The sequence below is a fragment of the Hesperophylax consimilis genome, chromosome 11 (assembly GCF_061612785.1).
Source record: "Hesperophylax consimilis isolate HC1 chromosome 11, BYU_Hcon_1.0, whole genome shotgun sequence".
In the NCBI taxonomy this organism is placed as follows: domain Eukaryota; kingdom Metazoa; phylum Arthropoda; class Insecta; order Trichoptera; family Limnephilidae; genus Hesperophylax; species Hesperophylax consimilis.
This window is the reverse complement of record NC_142846.1, coordinates 16942418-16963302: the sequence shown is the minus strand read 5'-3', so window position 1 is coordinate 16963302 and position 20885 is coordinate 16942418. Positions and strand designations below refer to the sequence as shown.

The 20885-nt window shown below is 33.6% G+C and overlaps 1 protein-coding gene across 3 annotated transcripts; it reads left to right on the top strand.

The window, feature by feature from the left end:
- Positions 1–2666: 2666 nt before the first annotated feature.
- Positions 2667–20623, top strand: LOC149419872 (uncharacterized). Of its 3 annotated transcripts, XM_089637351.1 has the most exons (6): positions 2671–2808; positions 9063–9192; positions 10051–10265; positions 14061–14224; positions 18555–18694; positions 20001–20622. In XM_089637351.1, the coding sequence occupies exons 2-6, from the start codon at positions 9119–9121 to the stop codon at positions 20020–20022; spliced, it is 615 nt and encodes a 204-aa protein (XP_089493477.1). In that variant the 5' UTR covers positions 2671–2808; positions 9063–9118; the 3' UTR covers positions 20023–20622. The 3 variants fall into 3 exon arrangements, with proteins under 3 accessions (XP_089493480.1, XP_089493479.1, XP_089493477.1); XM_089637354.1 differs by lacking the exon at positions 18555–18694 and having other exon boundaries at positions 2667–2808; positions 20001–20623; XM_089637353.1 differs by lacking the exon at positions 20001–20622 and having other exon boundaries at positions 2669–2808; positions 18555–18698.
- The last annotated feature ends 262 nt before the right edge of the window (positions 20624–20885 follow it).

The window sequence follows — 20885 nt, the reverse complement described above, 5'->3', positions numbered from 1 at the left end:
TTGAATTGTCATTTTGACGAGTTATCACGGAACCCTTTTTACTTCGAAAAAATCTTTTCAATTTCATTAAAAATACCAAGCTTAACCTATCCGTTCTATAAACCATGAAAATCGAAAAAATCACTGACTCATTATTATCTACAATTGACTTAGCACCAACAATGTAAAATGAATCGAGTCAAATGGTTTTCACTTTACATTTCGATTACTATCTGAAATCAGGTGGTGAAAAGTTCCCTAGAATCTGAAAACATTTGTATTTAAATCGTGTTTATTACTATAAACAGAGTTCTAATGTAAAGCAGTGCCGACCAAACTGTGTGCCGTGGTACGCTTGTGATGCCTCAATATTGTTAATTTTAAATAATTCGTATTAATTTAAAATGTCTTCATTTTTAAATAAATTCAATATTTACATAATCAAATAAATCTTTGTCACGTTCGTACATAGCGGTCGACGCTACACAGACACGCTGACACGCTGGCACATGTGCATCAAAATCAATCCCTCCGTCGCAGACTTATTACATCACTGTGGGAAAATATGGATTAGGAATCTTCATATGTACGTTGGCTCTTAAAAGGAAAAGTACTATCGCGATTTATCTCTTTGGTAGCTGATATAATTTCTTTCTCGGAATATGGGATATGATTTTTTCACGGGAACAATTGACAGTTGAATGACACTAAAAGAGGAGAAAATTTTAATACATCTCGATAATGACACCGTGCATATAGCCTCACTTTCTGAGCTAGAGTTGTCAGCATTTTGAATATCGCTTTCGGGTGAATATCATAGACAACCCGTAGGGACGGGTTGTTTCGGAGAATCTGAACAATTCATCAAATTTCAACGTTCATTTTCGGGTTCTGTGAAAGACTTAGTCAAGTTCTGTTCTTATATCATTGTAGGCTAGTTGCTTGACAAAACTGAAATAAAAACAGAACTTGAAAAAATCTGTCACAGAACTTGAAAATGAACGTTGAAATTTGATGAATTGTTCAGATTCTCCGAAACAGGTATTAGTACATCAATGGGTGAATTGGTTGATGGTAGATTGGCTACCACGGCAATTAACACTGTTGCCGTTTGGATCGTCGTATCTTCGCAAAATTGGTTTTTCAACGCTTGTGGAAATGAAATTCAATAAACGAGAGTGGTCACAGATAGTAAATTGTTTGTTTAGTTACTTTAGAGCTGCGTTTTGACAAAATTCTTTCTAACAATCGATTGCATTCTTCTCTCTAATAAATATGTCGATAAAATAGTAAAATATTCTAATTATTTTTGACAGATTTATGTACTGAACTTTATGTTCATTTATGTTCATTAATATTATCAACTAATTTCGGGAGCAGAGAAATACACAGCTGTCACTCGATTGAAAGTATTTATTTTATTATTTATTAATCTTAAGTTAGCTCACATCTTCGTGTGTGCTAATAGTTTTATAAACATATAAACATGTACATTGTTTGGCAAACATAATCTTTCTTTAAATATTTCAATAAAGTCACAAAAAAAGAAACATTAATAATTGAGATAGACATATTTTCTTAATTCATTTTTGAACTTATTAATATTTTCTATCACAGCAATTTCCTTCGGGATTTTGTTATAGAGTTGAACGGCCTGGTACATCAGAGATTTTTGGGTGCTTGTTTTTTTTCTTGTTGGCAATCTAATTTGCTTAGAATTTCTCGTCCCATGTCCGTGTATCTCGTTATTGTAATTTATTTTTCTTTTCAGTTCCTTAGACATCATCCCTAAGTTAATTTTATGTATAAAAATAAGTACATTCAAATACACAGTTTGCTTCACCGTCAAAATATTCAGCTCCTTTAACATGTCTCTTATCCGTGTGTATATGTTGCGCTTAAGTATTATTCGCATTGCTTTATTTTGCAGTATTTGCATTTTTTTCATTTTCTCTTTATTGCAGAGAAAAAGAATACTTGAACAGTAATTAAAGTGTGGTGATATAATTGTATTGTATATTATCTGGCATGTTTCTTTATTTACTTTGTTTCTGATTCTACCAAGAAATGATATTTTTTTTGCAATTTTTTTAATTGTATAGTCTGCATTTTTTGAGAAGTTCAATTTTGAGTCTATAATAACACCTAGATATTTAATTTCTTCCTATTATTATTGTAGTATTTTATTTTAAAAATTTAAAATGTACCTACACTATTGAATTCCTTTATTCATGTTAATAAAGTAATTTATTTTCAAAGGCATTTTTGTTTGGTGTGCCCCGAAACAAATTCCATTCACAAGTGTGCCGTGAAGAAAAAAAGTTTGGCCGACACTGATGTGAGGTAATCTAATCAGTAAATAATATTGAAGATTCGATCATGTTCCTTTGTGTGATAATATCAAACAGACAGTATAACTTGTAAACCAAAAGTAATACAAAAAATTAACAATTTTGTAGTATTTTTCGCACTCTCCTGGGACTACAACAACACAACAACCTTCCGGGTAAGTACCGCTCACAAAACAACAATATTATATTATACTGCAGTTGTATTATTTAATAAAAGTACCTAAACAGTTAGTAAGTTATTGCCAGGCATAATAACAGAAATAATGATTCAACATCACGACTTATTACCTACTCAAACTATTAGTACCTAAATTTGTTGTAAAACCAAGACATTTTTTGTTGGTATCACAGTCCATGACACAAAGAAAAAGCGTGACAGTTTTTAATTAGCGCCTCAATCATTAGCTCGTGTCTATAAATAATAGTGTACATTTTGTTGACTTGGCTTGCCTGCAATCTACAATACAACAGTTAGTAAGTAAGTACTCTTTAGATTAATAATACTGTAACGTTTTACTACATAACTAATCTTACTGTCAAAATACAACTTGAAGTTATATAATATAACGTGAACGTTACTACAATATGACCTATGACTTCTCGTTCAATCAACAGCCTTATAATAGATGAAGCTGAGAGAAAATAATTTCCGCGTACGTATAAATAATAATAGTTCAAAGTTTCAGTCGGCAAACCAAAAATACAGCAGGTTTGTTTCCTCCATTTTAATAATTTATTGGTAAAATTTCGATCGCGCTGGCCTCGCTTATTATGAATATTTTTTAGATAAAACCTTTAGATTCACCTTAATTACTGTACGACAAAACTTTTAACCTTCGGGGAGGTGGAAAATATTGCAATAAAAATTTCAATTACGTAAAACTAAAATCAGCTTTCGTTTTGTGAAACGAGACCGTCCATTTTCAAACTTTTATTTGTTTATTGTCAAATGTCATTTTGTTTTGTTGGTATTTCTGTTACTATATGACAAAACGAACGGCTAGAAGTAGCTAGAGACAATCGCGCGGGCGTTTTTTTTTATGTTAAAAAATTCCGTCAAATTAGTATTTACCTAATATGCATGCATTATGTGCGTTGTGATTGAAATTTATTAGCTGGATTTTATTTTTTTACGTTCAAATTTTATTTAAGTAAACTATATCTGCGATGTTGAGCGGCTACGCTAAGTTTGTAATACAAAAAAAAGTGCCCCTTTTATAGCGCCTGCTCGCGTCAAGGCAAGAAAAACATCCCAGTTTTCAATTAGTTTAGCGGCTACGCTAGGTTTGTGTAACATGGTTTGTGATTCAAAAGAAAGTGTCCCTTTTATACCGCCTGCTCGCGTCAAGGCAAGAAAAACATCCCAGTTTTCAATTAGTTTAGCGGCTACGCTAGGTTTGTGTAACATGGTTTGTGATTCAAAAAAAGTGTCCCTTTTATACCGCCTGCTCGCGTCAAGGCAAGAAAAACATCCCAGTTTTCAATTAGTTTAGCGGCTACGCTAGGTTTGTGTAACATGGTTTGTGATTCAAAAGAAAGTGTCCCTTTTATACCGCCTGCTCGCGTCAAGGCAAGAAAAACATCCCAGTTTTCAATTAGTTTAGCGGCTACGCTAGGTTTGTGTAACATGGTTTGTGATTCAAAAAAAGTGTCCCTTTTATACCGCCTGCTCGCGTCAAGGCAAGAAAAACATCCCAGTTTTAAAATAGTTTAGCGGCTACGCTAGGTTTGTTGTAGTTTTATATATATATATATATATATATATAGATATATATTTTATATAGATATATATATATATATATATCTCAAAAACCATGTTACACAAACCTAGCGTAGCCACTAAACTAATTGAAAACTGGGATGTTTTTCTTGCCTTGACGCGAGCAGGCGGTATAAAAGGGACACTTTCTTTTGAATCACAAACCATGTTACACAAACCTAGCGTAGCCGCTAAACTAATTGAAAACTGGGATGTTTTTCTTGCATTGACGCGAGCAGGCGGTATAAAGGGGCATTTTCTTTTTCATCATAAACTATGTTACAAAAACTTAGCGTAGCCGCTCAACATCGCAGAAATAGTTTACTTAAATAAAATTTGAACGTAAAAAAATAAAATCCAGCTAATAAAATTCAATCACAACGCACACAATGCATGCATATTAGGTAAATACTAATTTGACGGAATTTTTTAATATTAAAAAAAACGCCCGCGCGATTATGTTTCTAGCCACTTCTAGCCGTTCGTTTCGCCCCATAGTAACAGAAATACCAACAAAACAAAATGACGTTTGACAGTAAAGTTTGAAAATGGACGGTCTCGTTTCACAAAACGAAAGCTAATTTTAATTTTACGTAATTGAAATTTTTATTGCAATATTTTCCACCTCCCCGAAGGTTAAAAGTTGTGTCGTACAGTAATTAAGGTGAATCTAAAGGTTTTATCTAAAAAATATTCATAATAAGCGAGGCCAGCGCGATCGAAATTTTACCAATTTATTAATAATAAATGGCAGCACGCCACTAGTTTATGCGCTTTTGCATTTTGAAATTTTCTATCTATATAAATAAAAATGTTCGTTTGTTCAAAATCTTAAGTCTCCGAAAGCTTTTTACCGATTGCTTTGAAATTTTGACACAACTTTGCATTAGAATACGCGTGTGTTTTTATATACCTACTGTTATTCTATCTGCACATAAAAACCTGGAGTGGTACAGCTAGTAGTAACATAAATATTATTATGAGTAGTGAAGTCAGTTAATTGCGAAGTACGAATGAAGTCGAAGAATGTTTCAGTCACAGACATAGGAATTAATAGACGAGAAGATAATGGCGAGGGGTAAAATCAACTGTTGAAGAACGAAGGGAGTGAGGCTGACTGTGATTCGTCAATAAATCAATCTGACAGTAAATAGGCATCTCGCATTATAATATTACCATTAACTTCTAAAAAGTAAAACCTGCATTTGAATGAATAGACATTTTTACATGGGAGCGCAAATTAGTCGCCACGTTATGAACAAATTTGCGAAGTCCAAATTCGGCAAAAAAATTCGGTTCTATTTTCAGAGTCGAATATTTCGTTTAAGTATTTAGTTAAGACACTTTTATAAATGTTCATAATTTACTTCCCAGCAACCAACCAGCTTTGTGTTTCGCGTCCAGACGTTTCTCGATGTGATAGTATATGTTTCTAAAACTGATCTATATTATACAATGTGAATATGCTTAAAATAAAGTAAAATAATGCTTATATATGGAATGTAATACGAAAATTGGGTTTATTCTCTTTTTCAAATCTATTTTTACAAGTTTTCATAGTACAAGTCAACATTTTGCCGTGTTATTTCGTAAAATGAACCGATGATGCCTCGACCATAGTTCGCACAAGAATGATGACGTCACGTTTTCAAATTTCACTTGAGGCCATACGCGAGCACAGCCGGCTCCAATGGAACCGGTATGGGGAGTGGGGATAATACGCTTTTAATCACTTAGGGCAGGTCTACTAATATTCATATGTCTATGGTTTCAGTATAATTTTGTTGATAAATCTTGCACATAGTATCATCGCGCTTGGGAATAATCATACATAAAATATATTTGTACCTGACTACCGAACTAACATTCCATAAAAAATAAATAGTTAGTCTCTTGTCTTGGACAATTAATTACCTACTTTTAGATATATGTTCATGTTACTGAATAATTACTTTCTTGATCCTCTATTGTACTAGGGGATTTTATAAATACCCTATAGGGTGTTAGTCATTTTAACGCCATTGTATAACTTCGTGTGAATTTAATAAACTTTGTCTTTTGTGGTATTCTTTCATTATATTTTCGTGAGTTACTCCATTAAATGCTTCAAAAATACAAACGTTTCCAATCTTTCTGATTCGAATACTTGCATTAACGATAGCACTGCCTAGCTGCGAGTAGATTGATTATTATCGATAAGCGATAAGCAAGAAGTGGTTAATTTCTTAATGTTTGATGGTTGATATAGGTACGCCATTATTTCTTTTGATATCTAAGTACTTTTTGAAACTTTCGTTACTAGGCAAAAATGTAGAATTCTAAAAGAACTATTGACATAGATACAGGGAGAAAAATGAGTATTGCTAATTTATTAAGAATCTCTTCAAATTATTGGTAATCCGGTTAAAAACGGGATTACATGAATTACGAATACATTACCTAACAAGTTTCCTGACAAACTTTCAGTAAATTACGAATATCCTATCACGATGTCGGAACACATATTCTGACATTTCGTCATATTATCAAGCCAATGAGAGTCGGTATCCCAAAAATATATAGACGAAAATATTTTAGTATTTTTTTAAGCGAAATTTTTTTTGTATTATTTAAAATGTAAGCCTTTAAAACATATGAGCTTAACCGGCTAGTAGCCGAGTGGACAAATGCGTCCGATTCCCACCCAGGTGTCGCGAGTTCAAACCACTGCTAGCTAAGTCCTAGCATATATTGAATAAGAACATTTTCCACTTACCCGTGTTGTGTCCCGTGTCCTCAATGTGTATCATTTTGGTACCTTACCAGGGGCCCCTCCGGCGTTGGGGTCCTGTTGAAATATTATTTTCCAAGTCGTGTGTCCTCAATGCATACCATTTTCATAGCATTCCTAAATACGACAGAGGTGGAGTGCCATTATTTTCTTAATTCGAAATAATTTAAATATTATTACACAACACGATAAACATAAAGTTTTTAACAGCAAAAAAAATATATTTTTAAAATTTACATGGGCATTTATCAAAATCAAATCAGAAATATGAGCTTTTTCCGAAGTTTTTTGAAGTGCGAATTGAATAGGTTTAATTTTAAAAAAGGTACGTCAAAGAATTGCTATAATTTTGCTCTACTTTAAAAAAAAAATAATAATAATTTAATTTTTAAATCACCATCTAAAGAAGAGTTTCAGGATTATTTAATTAATTTTCTTATCGTACCTTAGCGCCAATCCGACGGAATTTTCAGTTACTAAAATCTTTTTTTAATATTTCAACAGATGTCGGTAGTCGCAGTACGGAATCAAGCCTTTGGATAGCAGTGTTGCCAACGAAGTCGATTTATCGCCATTTAGGCCACTCAGAACGAGAATCGGCGACGTAAAAATTTAAAAGGCGACCGGTCGCCGATTAGGCTACCTCAAATTTTGGAAAAATGTGAGGAATTTTTCAATTCCGTAGCCCCCCCCCCATGGATTTCAAAATTTGTTGTGGGGAATCATACAATGTTTTTGGCTGTGCGGAATTTTTTTCAGCGAAGTTCTGTAACAACCCCCCCCCCCATGGATTTCAAATATTTTGTGGGGAGTACTTATTTTGAAATTTTTGTGGGGAATTATGTTTTACAGAAATTCTCTAACAACCCCCCCCCATGGATTTTGAATAATAAAAAAGGGGGAATCAAGCTCACGTAGAATATTTGTGGGGAATATGTGGGGAATATGTGGGCAGAATTACTGAAACTGAAATTCGGCTACATTAGGCTACTAAATGTTTGAAAAACGGCGACATTAGGCCAAGATCCGTTGGCAACACTGTCGGATAGTATTATTTTTTTTTTGGTAAACTAATGTTTAAGACAAGATTTTTTATGCATAGCACCTTTGTGCAGAGGCGGATTTGCCCTTAGGCCTATGTAGGCCCGGGCCTAGGGTGGCCAGATATTAGGGGCGGCCAATCGTGACAAAAAAGTCACAGATGATAACAAGAAATTACTTCCTAAGTACCTAAATATTCTACGTACGAAATAGCGATATGCAAGAGCGTGTTCACACACAGCACACAGCGCACGACAATCGACAATTATACAGTAATTGAACTAGCGAATTTACCAAGCGTATTTTTTTACATTAATTCCACACAGGAGGCTTTGAGGAAAATATTTTCCCTCACAACCTATGTCATCTTAGGTGATGCTGTGTGGAGGGTCTTTTTAAGGAAGGGAAGGATAGGAAGTTCTGAAAAGGAAAATGTATGAGGGGTGGGTAGGAATCTGGGAATTAGTGTGTCTAGGAGTGACATACGTATGAATACATCCCTCCAACTGCGGTGCAAGGCGATGGGTCAAGATAGTCCGGCTGGAAAGGTCAAAAGGCCTCCCTCACCCAGTCTCTCTCGATCCGGCCCGCCACGCAGCAGGTGGGCAGACGTAAACATGAACCATGAATGATAATGGCAGGAAAATTAAAACGGTTTTGATCCTAGGAACTTACTGAAAAGTTTGGATACTCCTGGTCAATATGATGGGTACTGAGAAAGGGGCGGCTACATGGTCTGGGGCCTTAGGGCCTAGGGCGGCCAAGACTGCAAATCGGCCTCTGCCTTTGTGCTTTATTTATGGCTACTCGTATCAGGAATACCTTCAAAATAAAATGTCATCAACAGAAATTATTCCGGCGTGATTGGTTTATTTATGATTCCGGCTGTCACCCCATAAAACGAAAGAGAATTTTTGTACGTTAAAAATTAAAATGCTAAAATTAAAAATGTTCCAAATGCAGTCAGATTCCTAGATAAATCAGAAGGTTTTATTTAAAAATATTTCTCATAATCCGTGTCCAGCGATTCCGAATAATTATTGCATAATTTAATTTATGTGATAGAATTTATATTGTTTTATATACATAAAATAACGATTTTTCACATTATTACCCAAGCTCGGTAATATTTAGTAATGGCGGACAATGTTTTTCTTTCTAGCAACACTGCGACAATTATAATTTCTGACAGGCGCGGCATTTGTTGCGCGCTACAAAATGAGCCTTCTAAACCTTCGCATTCCAGGAGTGAAATTGTTTGCGGCTACTTGTCTTGCATTGACTGCTACCCGGTAAGTTATTTAATCAATCATTCATTGCATTTCTCATACTGAAAAAATGTTGACAAAAATACCTATCCTTATCTAATAATGTCTGGAACTATTTTTGCCGGTATCGCTTGAACTTTGTATTACTTTGACTTGTGTAAGGTCATGCACAAATTATTATGAATCTTCTGATAACTTTAGAAGTTGTTTGTAGTAACATTTAGCCTTTATAGCAGGTAGTGTGATTAAATACTTTAACTTTTATATTAACCCTCCAGGCCTCTGGCATATTGACCGTTACAGATACATATTTCTAAATTTATCTGAAAACTGTTTTTGAAAAGTGATGAAATCCGCCTCAATATTATTATTTAAAATAATCATTTTTGTTTTTTCATACTAACATTTTGAAACAAAACAAAAATGGCTCACCTTACGTTTTACGTCTAAACACTGAACTGAAATTACTGATAGCAAACAAACACATATTTTATTAGAAAAATGTATTATAAACATTACCGCCACCTCACTTTTTTGTAGGTTCATATAAAAAAAAATTAATTATAAAGTTTCATAAATTTATCTTGAATTGCAGTCGGAAACTTTGGTTTCATAGAGCTGTACATACCAATTATTCTTTGGTTAACTTCTACATTTGAATGTAAAGCTTGGTATTTTTTCTTTTTAACACTGTTCAGTTCATATTTCTAACTATGACGGGAAAGGAGACATAACAATTTCTATGAGACCATATGAGCTGTTACAAAAGGCTAACATATTGACTAAACAGATTACTGTTTTTTCAAAAAACCGAACAAATTAGCCTGAGTAGTTAATGCATTTATTTTGCGTCCTATTGATTTCTTATTGCATTGATTGCAGAGCCATGGCATCAGTAACACTTGAAAACCCTGACTTCCATACGGCGACTTCTATCTACGATTTCACCGTCTTGGACATCAAAGGGAACCCGGTGAAGTTGGACACTTACAAAGGCCATGTCGCCATCATTGTGAATGTTGCATCGCAATGTGGACTTACTGCCAATAATTACAAACAACTCAATGAATTGTATGACCAATACAGTGAGACCAAAGGTATGTACTGGGTGCATTTGGATGTAGTAGTAGGCTGTACGTAGATAACCAGAACATAACGGTAAGTCATTACGATTCTTAAAACCTATAAACAATACCATTATTGTGCGATGGTAAAGAATGTTGCTTCAATGGATCAAAAAATAAGTCTAGATTGTTCTAGAAAGATTGTGCTTTAGAAATAGGTTTTCTTTATTCGGTTTTCTTTATTCTTGAACATTGCGAGAAGCAAACGTTTTTATTAATTACTAGCTGTACCCCGCCACGCATTGCTGTGGCTAAGTCTGTGCAGATAAAGAAACAATAGCGTTTACGTCCAACAGATGGGGCTGGCAGGCAAAAAATGTTTTTACCTGTCACAGATGACATCTATAGAATATAGATATGTAAAAACACATCCATATTCGAATGCAACGTTGTGTCAAAATTTCAAAGCAATTGGTGAATAACTTTCAGAGATTTAAGGTTTTGAACAAACAAACATTTACATGTTTATTTATATAGATTGCCTCATGTTTTAATAATTTACTTGGCAAAGCTAATTCTGTCGTGAATTTTATCGATGATACTAAAGTAATTATTGAATGTATAATTTATTGTTGGTACTGAAATACCGAAAATAGATATTTGCTTTCTATAAAACATTGTGTTTTGTATTAAGAATATATATAGTTATGCATTTGTAATATTTTCTGACACTTCAATGTTAAGTTAATATGATTCAATGATTGTTATACTTTTAACAGTATTTAAGTCCCAGCAACATTAAACAGGTGCGGCAAAGACAGTGCAGTTTTAAAGGGCTATTAAAAAAAATGGTGCAATTTACAGAAATGGGGTTTATTTTATTTTATTCGGTACATCATGCTGTTATGTATATGCATCAAGTCCTGAAGATGACATCAGAAAGATGATGGCCCCTAGCAGTGGTACATTGATGAAGGCGATTTCTGAAATTTTCAGACACATTTTGGAACATCTCGACACGTATAGTGGCGATCTCCTCTTGAATTCGATTCTTGAGTTCTTCAAAGGTGTGAGGCCGATATTTAAAAACATTTTTCTTCAGATAGCCCCACAGGAAGATGTCTCAAATGCTCAAAGCAGGTAAACGCGCGGGCCACACCATTTCACCCCTCAGAAAGACGAGGCACGCGGTGAACATCTGTCACAGTTTCGTCATTGAAACTCAAGCAGTATAAGCCGTAGCACCGTCTAGTTGAAACCAGATTTGTTTCTTCTGTTAGTTCATCCAATTGAGGTTTAAAAAATAAATTTCCAACATGGAACAACGTTGAGTGTTGAAAGTCACGGTTCGGCTCTCAGCTCTCCTCAAAAAAATAAGGCACAATCACCCCAAATTTGGAATTTGCCACACCACACGGTTACTTTTGGGGTGTGGAGAGGTCTCTTGTGAAGTTGCCTTGGGTTACTTTCAGCCCAGTACCATAAATTTTGTTTATGCACTGCTCCACAGAGATGGAAGGCTCACTGGGTGGCGACGAAAGAATGGCCACTTTCAAGAAACATGGGGTTTGCGAATCCCCGGTGTTGTCCGTAATAAACCATGATAACGACTGAAAACAGCACGACTCTCCCGACACAATGAGTCCCCTCCCAGGTTCCTACCCCCAACACACGGGATGCACCGGCCCTTCAAAACTGCACTGTCTGTTTTGCTACACCCTATATATCTGTAGTTTTAGATACATTTGTGCTAAATTCCAATCGACACGTAATGTCAAGTACATAATACTAGCTTGTTTATGTGAAAAATCGTGTAACGTTAATGTGTAAAAATACTGAGACACCTTTGTTCACTGAAGGCATTTAAATAAATTATAATAATTTTATTTTCCTGTTGCCCGCAATTGTAAAAGTTTATTTAAAATGAATTTAAAATTTATGAAATTCCCAACACATTCATTATTCGATGGTATTGATTTATTCACGTCAAGTATCTCTGAATAATTGACGCATTCGAGTTGTTGTTTGGTAGGTTGGTTTCTTCATTCTCTTATATTCATGGTCTCATACATAAACTTTAGTATGTATAACTGACTTTTAACATGACTCTTATCAAGTATCTGGTTCACTTTCTTGATTCTGCAAAATTGTCGACATCTCTTTTCATTTACTTATGCTTCCATACATTCTCCTGACACTCCTTTCTCCGTCATGTTCAAATCAACAAACCAAAACAAAGTTTCCCTTTCTTAACCCTGACTTACGTAAGTGACCTTGTGAGTCCCGGGGACCCACATTTTTCAAAACTAATTTGAAGTTATAGGTTATATATGTATATACATATATATATATTTAAAAAAAAATTAAATTATCAATTAACAATAATATAATAACTTAAATATATTACCCACCCACAAGCTGCGCCTTAGTGGGTTCCCATTATTCGTATTGATTTATATAATATTGTATGTAATTAATGTAAAAATTGGTAAAAAAAAAATATATATAATATATATTGCAAATCTTTACAACAAATCGGAGATAAAATACAAAAAAATTTATTACCTAGTATTTTCACTGTTCGACTTGAGACAGCGAAAATGTACAAAAATATGACATTTTGGTTTCTAAAAATCATGTTTCCGTGTAATACATGACAAACTTTTAAATCTCGTGTACACCAAACAACAACAACTTTGGAAAATAAAAATAATGACAATTTACACGACTTACGGGTAAAGGCCTGCCACCGTGCCAGATCATATGCAACCCGATTACCCGTCACGTGGCTACTTTCACTTTCGTTTGACTTAGGTAGGTAGTAGGTCCTGTAACTGTTAGAACATGCCATAAATATGATATTGTGTAGACCGAGCGTCTCGAGGGACTCAAGTATCATTCTTGCAACACAGAAATAGAAATGGTTAATCTGAAATTGAAAAATGAATTGTTACTGCTGTTTCAGTTTTCAGTTACTGGAGTTACATGCACATGGGTTCTTACGATTCTTTTTGATACTGGGAAAGGAGTACAAGACGTGCACAAAATAAATAAAGTTTGCAATATTTGCATGATTTTTATTTTGCGATTTCATCGTTTTTGCTCCTGGCTCCACTGAAGCTTATTTGACCATCTTTTGGCCAACTTGAAAACCCCTGAGCTTACGCTGGCCAAAATGTAGCCAATTTTAAGAGTATATATTTTTTTAATCGGAATTATTTCAAAAGTTCTCCCGTCTTTGTAACTGCTATATTGGCGGGTGAAAGTGTTTCTTTGAAATTTAAAGATTTTCAGATGCGCTGGGCTCAGTGGTGAATAGGATCAGAAAGTTAGAAGGGGGGAGTTTGAATGTGGGTACCAAGGACCCACGACGTCACTTAAGGCTTGATCTTATTCATTACGCTTACCCAGACATTGCATTTTAAATGTCCACAACCGTAATACGGTCATACATACCCATAGATAATAGAAATAAAGGGAGATATGAAATGGAAGCGTGCAGACTGTCACCACAACCAAACTGCATGGACTATCAAAGCGGCTGATGCAATGAAAGTTGTTTAGATAGAAACAAAGGCGGGGCGTAGCTGTGCGTAGATGCAATTTGCAGTAGTATGAGTTAACGATATTGGCGACACTTTTGTGCGCACAGTTTCATGCTTATAATGTTTCATGACCCATCTTCCTTGTTTCAATTATTCACTTATATGGCATTCAGTTTAGTTTGGTTTTCCTCTGCTAGTTCTATTCCTCCCTACCATACTTCAGGGTTGGTATTAGAACTCCATCATTGTCTTAACTATGTTACTAACGTTATTTTTGTTTCAGGACTTCGTATTCTGGCTTTCCCTTGCAACCAGTTTAATGGACAGGAACCAGGGAATGCCGAGGAAATAGTCTGTTTTGCTGCAGAACGGAAAGTCAAGTTCGACTTATTCGATAAGATTGATGTCAACGGAAAGAATGCGCATCCGTTGTGGAGTTTCTTGAAGGTAAACATAATAACAATCTTTTCGTATTTTTGGTTTGAATTGAATATTAGATCTAGAGTTTTTTTTAGTTTTGATTTTAGAATCAGAAACATCCATAGTCAATAATAACTAAATATTATGATGGGAGGACTTGTGAACCTTTTGGAAGAGCGTAACGTCATCGCCTAGCAAAAATAGCTATTTGCCAGATTTCAACAAAACGTTTTTCACACAAACTTTTTTTTGTAAATCGGCTATTAGCATAATTTTAACTGTTATCGCACAATACTCATTCATTCTTTGTTTGTTGACGCATTTGAATACAAAACTGGAAAGTTTTTTTGGTTTACTTGTGAATTGCAAATAGGTAAAAATTGTTCTTAAAAGTAAATTTTTAAGGAACGACATTGTTTTTGGTAACTTTTTTTCATAATAAATCACTTATTCTTTTGGGCACTACCCATTGGAAAACAGAACTTCAAAAGTTCTCCCATCATAGATTCTTTTAAGTGAGTTTTGAGTTTTATTAGTGTGACAATTTGTTCTTTCCATTACTAAACAAAGTAAACACATCTGCATTATTTTTTGAAACAAAAATGTAAAATATTTGCCTATCACATAAATTATTAATGCTACTAGTTCCTAGATTTTAGACTCATAGTTTTTATCCCTTTTTTAGCATTTCATAACAGCAACATGAATTGTAAATTCAAAGCCTGTTATAACCATTGATCTTCATAGTGATTTATCGATTTCATGCAAAATTTAGAGCGTGACACACAAATGTGCAAAATTATACAATATCTATAACACAGCTATTATAAGTAACTAGGTTAGGCTATCATCATTTAGCATAAAAAATAGCATGAAAAATTCTAAGGATGTGATGTTTTTTCAGAGAATTTGACCAATTCTTAAAATTTCAAAATTAATTTTCAAGTTCTGCGAAAGATTTTTTCAAGTTCTGTAATTATTTCAGTTCTGTCAAGCAGCTAGCCTATAATGATATAGTAACAAAACTTGAAAGTAACTTTCACAGAACCCGAAAATTAATGTTGAAATTTGATGAATTGCTCAAATTCTGTGAAACAACCCATCCTAAAATTCAGATTATTCACCCGAAAATTGCGAATTATTCTTATGAAAATGGAAAAATTCGCATTTTTCACCGAATTTTCCACATAAAGATTTGCATTTGCGATAATGCGAATTTTCACAGGTAAATTTTTATTAATTAGGATATTATATATATTTTTTTAATTGGTCTTCGAAGTACTATCCATTAAACTATAATTAAGCAGTTTGTCATCAGGATGAATATCTTTAATAACAATGTATATAAATATACATAATATTATTACTAATTATAAATATACATAATACATATACTACACAGATTTTTATTATTTACATACATAATCTAAAATAACACTAAATCTACATCCTAATGAATAACAACTATTGATTGATAGTGATAACTAGTATAGAGTATCTTTACTTAAAAGTTTTCATGTTTTCAGCGTATATCTGAATCTATATCGGAATTCGCAATTTTTATTATTCTTTGATAACATGTTCAACATTTTGGGCACGCTATCCGTATTTATTATTATATTTTGGGAACAAGCATGCCTTCATTCTTTGTGAACCTGTGTGAATGGAGAGATCCTTTGTGTGAGGATTAATGACTTTATTAGAAAATATTTTATTCTACCATAGAAATTAACGATATTTGGTGAGCCAGTGTCTTTATACAGTGATTATTTCCTACAATATAATGTAAAATAAGTTTTTGTATTGTACATGAGATTAATAGTATTATCCCTTTTAATGCTATGCTTATTTTGCAAATATGTATATAAATTGCAACAGTTTTAAGATTAAAAAAAGTAGGGTATTAAATAAAAATGCAATAACTTATAATAATAACGAATATCAACAAATTTTAATGATTCTTTTTCATAAGTTAAATATTAAATAAGTAAAGAATGATATTTTATGCTTGTAATAAATAAAAACTACACATTTACGACTACAAAAAATATTAAATTATGTTTTTCCTGTACAAAGTCCATGTTATCCCTTTTTACTGCGAGCGCATATGAGGTTGGATCGCCTTATCTCATTGGCATCCCCTTTTTAATAAGCAAAATGGTGGTTATTCTTGTTTTCCATTTCCAGTAAGACGTCAATGAATGCTTTTATTTCATTAAAAGTAGTTGGTGTTCACTCTTCTACCCGTGAATTCGCTTTCAAATTTCCTATGTTCAAAAATTATGCAGCATAACGATTGGTTTATTTGAGAATATTTTCAAGAAGTATGGAGGTGAAAATAAATTGAAATAATCTGTTTGTTTTGCACCAGAAAAACGAGCGCGTCTAGGTTCAGGAATTTCAAACAAAGATCTCGTAGTTAGTAGTGTCTCTGACATTTGATACATCGTCCGCAATAGAACTAACATCCGACATGGTGAAAAAAATCGGTTCACTTTAGGGTGTATTTATTTTAACAGGATAAACAATAAATACAGTTTATCAAGACACGCGCCAACCGCATTGCACTGCGCTCAAATGTAATACGCGCTCTCCCGAGGACCGACAAAAGCACACTAAAAGCATGACACTTTCATGACTAACTCTTGCAGCGCGACAGCATTGAATAGCACTCGAAGAGTTAATTGCAAATTGACAGTTTTAATTAGATTAGTAGTCAATATTCTATTTTTTATTTTACTTAGATATTCACACTATATTTAATTTTGTCGTTCGCTGTATGCCTGGTGTCTATATTGCAATTCATTTTTATTATTTTTGTCATCACAGTTTTTACCCTTTGGATCTGTATACTTATTTACACAATCTTTGCAAAAATGTTCACCAGCACAGTGGGTATACACAACGGTTTCTCCTTTTCTTTATGAAGACATCTGACAGAAGTATTTCTAAAGCCCAAGCAGTGATAGCATTGCACTAGAGGATAAGTATCCTTCACTTGTATTATCTGGTACCCCATATAAATTTTTCTAGTATAAATTAGTCTTTTTACTTATCATGTAATTAGATGTGTTATTATATTTATTCTTTAAGACCTTTTTTAATATAATCTCAGTTTCTGGTTTTCCTATTATAACAGCCTTGATATCCTCATTCTGTTCAATAATATCTTGTATTACATATGTTATAGTCGTTATCAATGTCCTAGTATTATTGTTGGTTTTTTCTTCTTAATCTCTGTGGCATTTATGTCTATAAACTCATTCCAAGTGGACTTTACTCATTTTTTCCGCATCATCTTTTGTCGAACATCTTTATTAATAATCTATTTTTTGATATTTTATTAAAACCAATCACTTTAACACCTACCTTACGTAAGTTAATTTTCTGCTTAATTTTATTTTGTAGTCCTCAGTATTGCTCGATGTTACTGTAAATTTGTATTATTTTTTTAATGTATTGTTTCGGATTTCACTTAATTTTCAATACTATAGATGACACCTTCATACATATTTATTTTTTGCATAATTTAAGAGAGAGGACTGGTAGATACCTAGATACTCTCAGTATTGCCCTGGTGAAAGATCACCCAGGGGCTGTAGATCAATTGATTAATTATATTCATGATAAAGCCAATAAATTTAATAATAACCAACCATAATATTTACGGACAATGATAATGACTATAGCAAGGATAATCTCTAAATAGTATAAAACAAAATCGTTATCCGCGTCTGTCTGTTTGTGCGCTTCTAAACTTCGCAACGGATTTTGATAGGGTTTTCACTATAATTTAGAGATTTTCTTTCGGAGGGTTTATATTTATATGATACATGCATATACATTATATTTATAGAGAGCAGAGAAAAGTCAAGCAACGCTGAGTACACATCAGCTAGTACAAGATATTATTGAACAGAATGAGGATATCGAGACTGATGATAGGAAAACCAGAAACTGAGATTATTGATCATTTCTTGAAATGGCATTAGTCATGTTTGGTGACCAGATCTGAATAGCTCGGTATTTCCCAATCTTCCTCTTTGCCTCCTTTTCTTCCCCTTTCCCTTCAGCTTCAAAATATATCGCAATCGGGGATGCCGTAGTCCCACTGTCTCTCTGGACAATGTTGTATCCACATTTTTAAAAAGATAAGCCTCTAAGTTTCCAAATTAATCTAAAATTTATACTGCTGGAAACCAAAAATTGTGTCACTGGTGCAAATATGTATTTGTATGCTAATTCAAAAATCACACTATCATTTTGTGCAAATGTGTTTTCACCACAGCAATGGAGCAACAAATTCTCGGTGGTGTAAAGCACGTTTGGTAGTCTAACCATTAAACATCCTTTTCAGGAGAAGCAAGGAGGCACCCTGGGAAGTTTCATTAAGTGGAACTTCACCAAGTTCATCATCGACCAAAATGGTATTCCCGTGGAAAGGCACGGTCCTACCACCGAGCCCAAGGACTTGGTCAAACACCTTGAGAAATATTGGTAGCTCATATTGTTTTTGATTTCCTTTTGTCTTTCTCTTTATCAGCTCTATTGAATTTTGCTCAGTTTTGTATTTAAGTCATAAATTCCAAAATCGATTGTATAATGTAATTTGTTGTTGCAAAAATTTATTTTTCCACCAATCAACTTTTTTGTTTGATTCCGATTTATACATAGGGCTGGTACTTGATACAAAATATTGGATGTATATATTAGAGGAAACATTCAGGAAAGTTTGCATATTATTTTACATTTTCAAAATCTGTAATACAAATGAGAACGGGTTTTGCAGCAAAATTCTGTCTGTCTATTTTGAATCAGCAGCCCTAAATTACAAGTTTTTTTTTATGTGTTCTTTAGTATTTCAGAATGACAAAATCGACAGTATGTTTTGGTTTAGCCTTGGAAACAAAAATTTTCGCCTGCAGCGCTTCATTTTAACGTTCTATTATTTTTTACTAAAAAAAACTATGGTTTTAAACAATATAAATAGGTTAGCGCCACGACTGACTGCCAAGTTAACTACCTATGTCAAGCTGTATGTACCCTACCCTACGGCCTGCAAATAAATTGAAAATGGATAAATAGGCCCTCCTGTTAAAAAGGTTGCCCATCACTGAGCTATTGCATTCCAAGTCCTGCTTTTTTCAAGTCATTATTTCTCAACTACTGTTGAGATTTGACACTTGTGAAATTTGTTGATTGTTTCCTCTATTATGTCCATATTTTATCAATGTTTTGCATTAACTTCCAGTCGACCTGTATTCATTTATTTTTTTCACAATTACAAATAGAATTGGTTATTTTTATTACTACTGTTAATCTAGCTGAGTTGGCATCGCGCCTGGTTTCAACCCAGGCGTTGTAAGTTCAATTCCTCGGCTGGCAAGTCCTCCATCATGAGACAAGCAACATTTTCTGCTTACTGTGATGGTAGTAGGAGATTTTCAAATATTGTCGGGTTATTCATAACCTGGAAATGTTTCTTTCTTTAACTCTTAGGAGCCAGAGCTGTGCAATTGCAGTGTCGAAGAATTGTGCCCACGCATATAACAAAACACTGCAATTGCAGTGTCGACCTTGTACATTCATTTTGTCTTTGGATATTACTTCTACTGGGTTTGTTAAACACAAAAATCAAAATGTCACTTCATCTTCATGTTGGCCTTAACAAAAATTTATTTTTATATATTGAATATTCTTGCCGGCTCCTGGATTAAAAAAAAAATCCATTTAATATTTTCTCATTGATGTTCTCATGTTATATAATCGTATTTCCTATTTTCTAATCTTATTTTATTTTCAGGACAAACAAGGAGGAACTCTAGGAGATTCCATCAAATGGAACTTCACCAAATTTATTATAGATAAGGATGGTAAACCGGTAGACAGGCACGGGCCCACAACAGAACCCAAAGATTTGGTCAAACATCTCGAAAAATATTGGTAGCCGCATGTTTCACATAACCTCAACGCATTTCAATGTTTTCTTTACTCTCTCAAAGTATTTTAATAATATATTGTGTGATACTAGAATCGTTATTTTTTTGTATTTTTGATCACAACTCCCAAAGGAGAATTTTGCGACTTGATATAACATACATAGGTACACTGTTCTAGTTTGAAATATTTTATTGACGCCATTTTCCCACTATTTTTCTTCTGTATACTAACTATATGCATATTTTATCAATACTATAATGAATATTACAACCCTAATTAGAATAAATTACTATCCCATTTTGCTTTTAAATCGATATTACTCTTGTTAAGACATTATCTTAAAAATTTCAAAGCAGAAATATGTATTTTCGCCCACGTTTTTTTTAAGTAAAATTATGTAAATTTGTATAAATTAAAAATCACCAAAGAAATTTTTGATAGCTTTTGCACAAAATATTTTATTTATATGTTGACTTATTTCTGTAGGATGTTAATGTATATTTAGTTATGCAATGATAATTATTAAAATAAATATCCTTATAATGTTTTCAATCACACAACTTGTTTTTTATTTTGTGAACCTGAATTATGTACATACATACTTGCTTTCCCTAATTCCTACGCCGGAACGATAAATATTTGAGATGGATTGGGTAAAATAGTAAGCAAGCCGTCAGACGGACTGATTTCCAACGCCGTAGAGGGAGACAATTCTTTTTTTGGAATATAGGGTATGCTTTGTGAATGG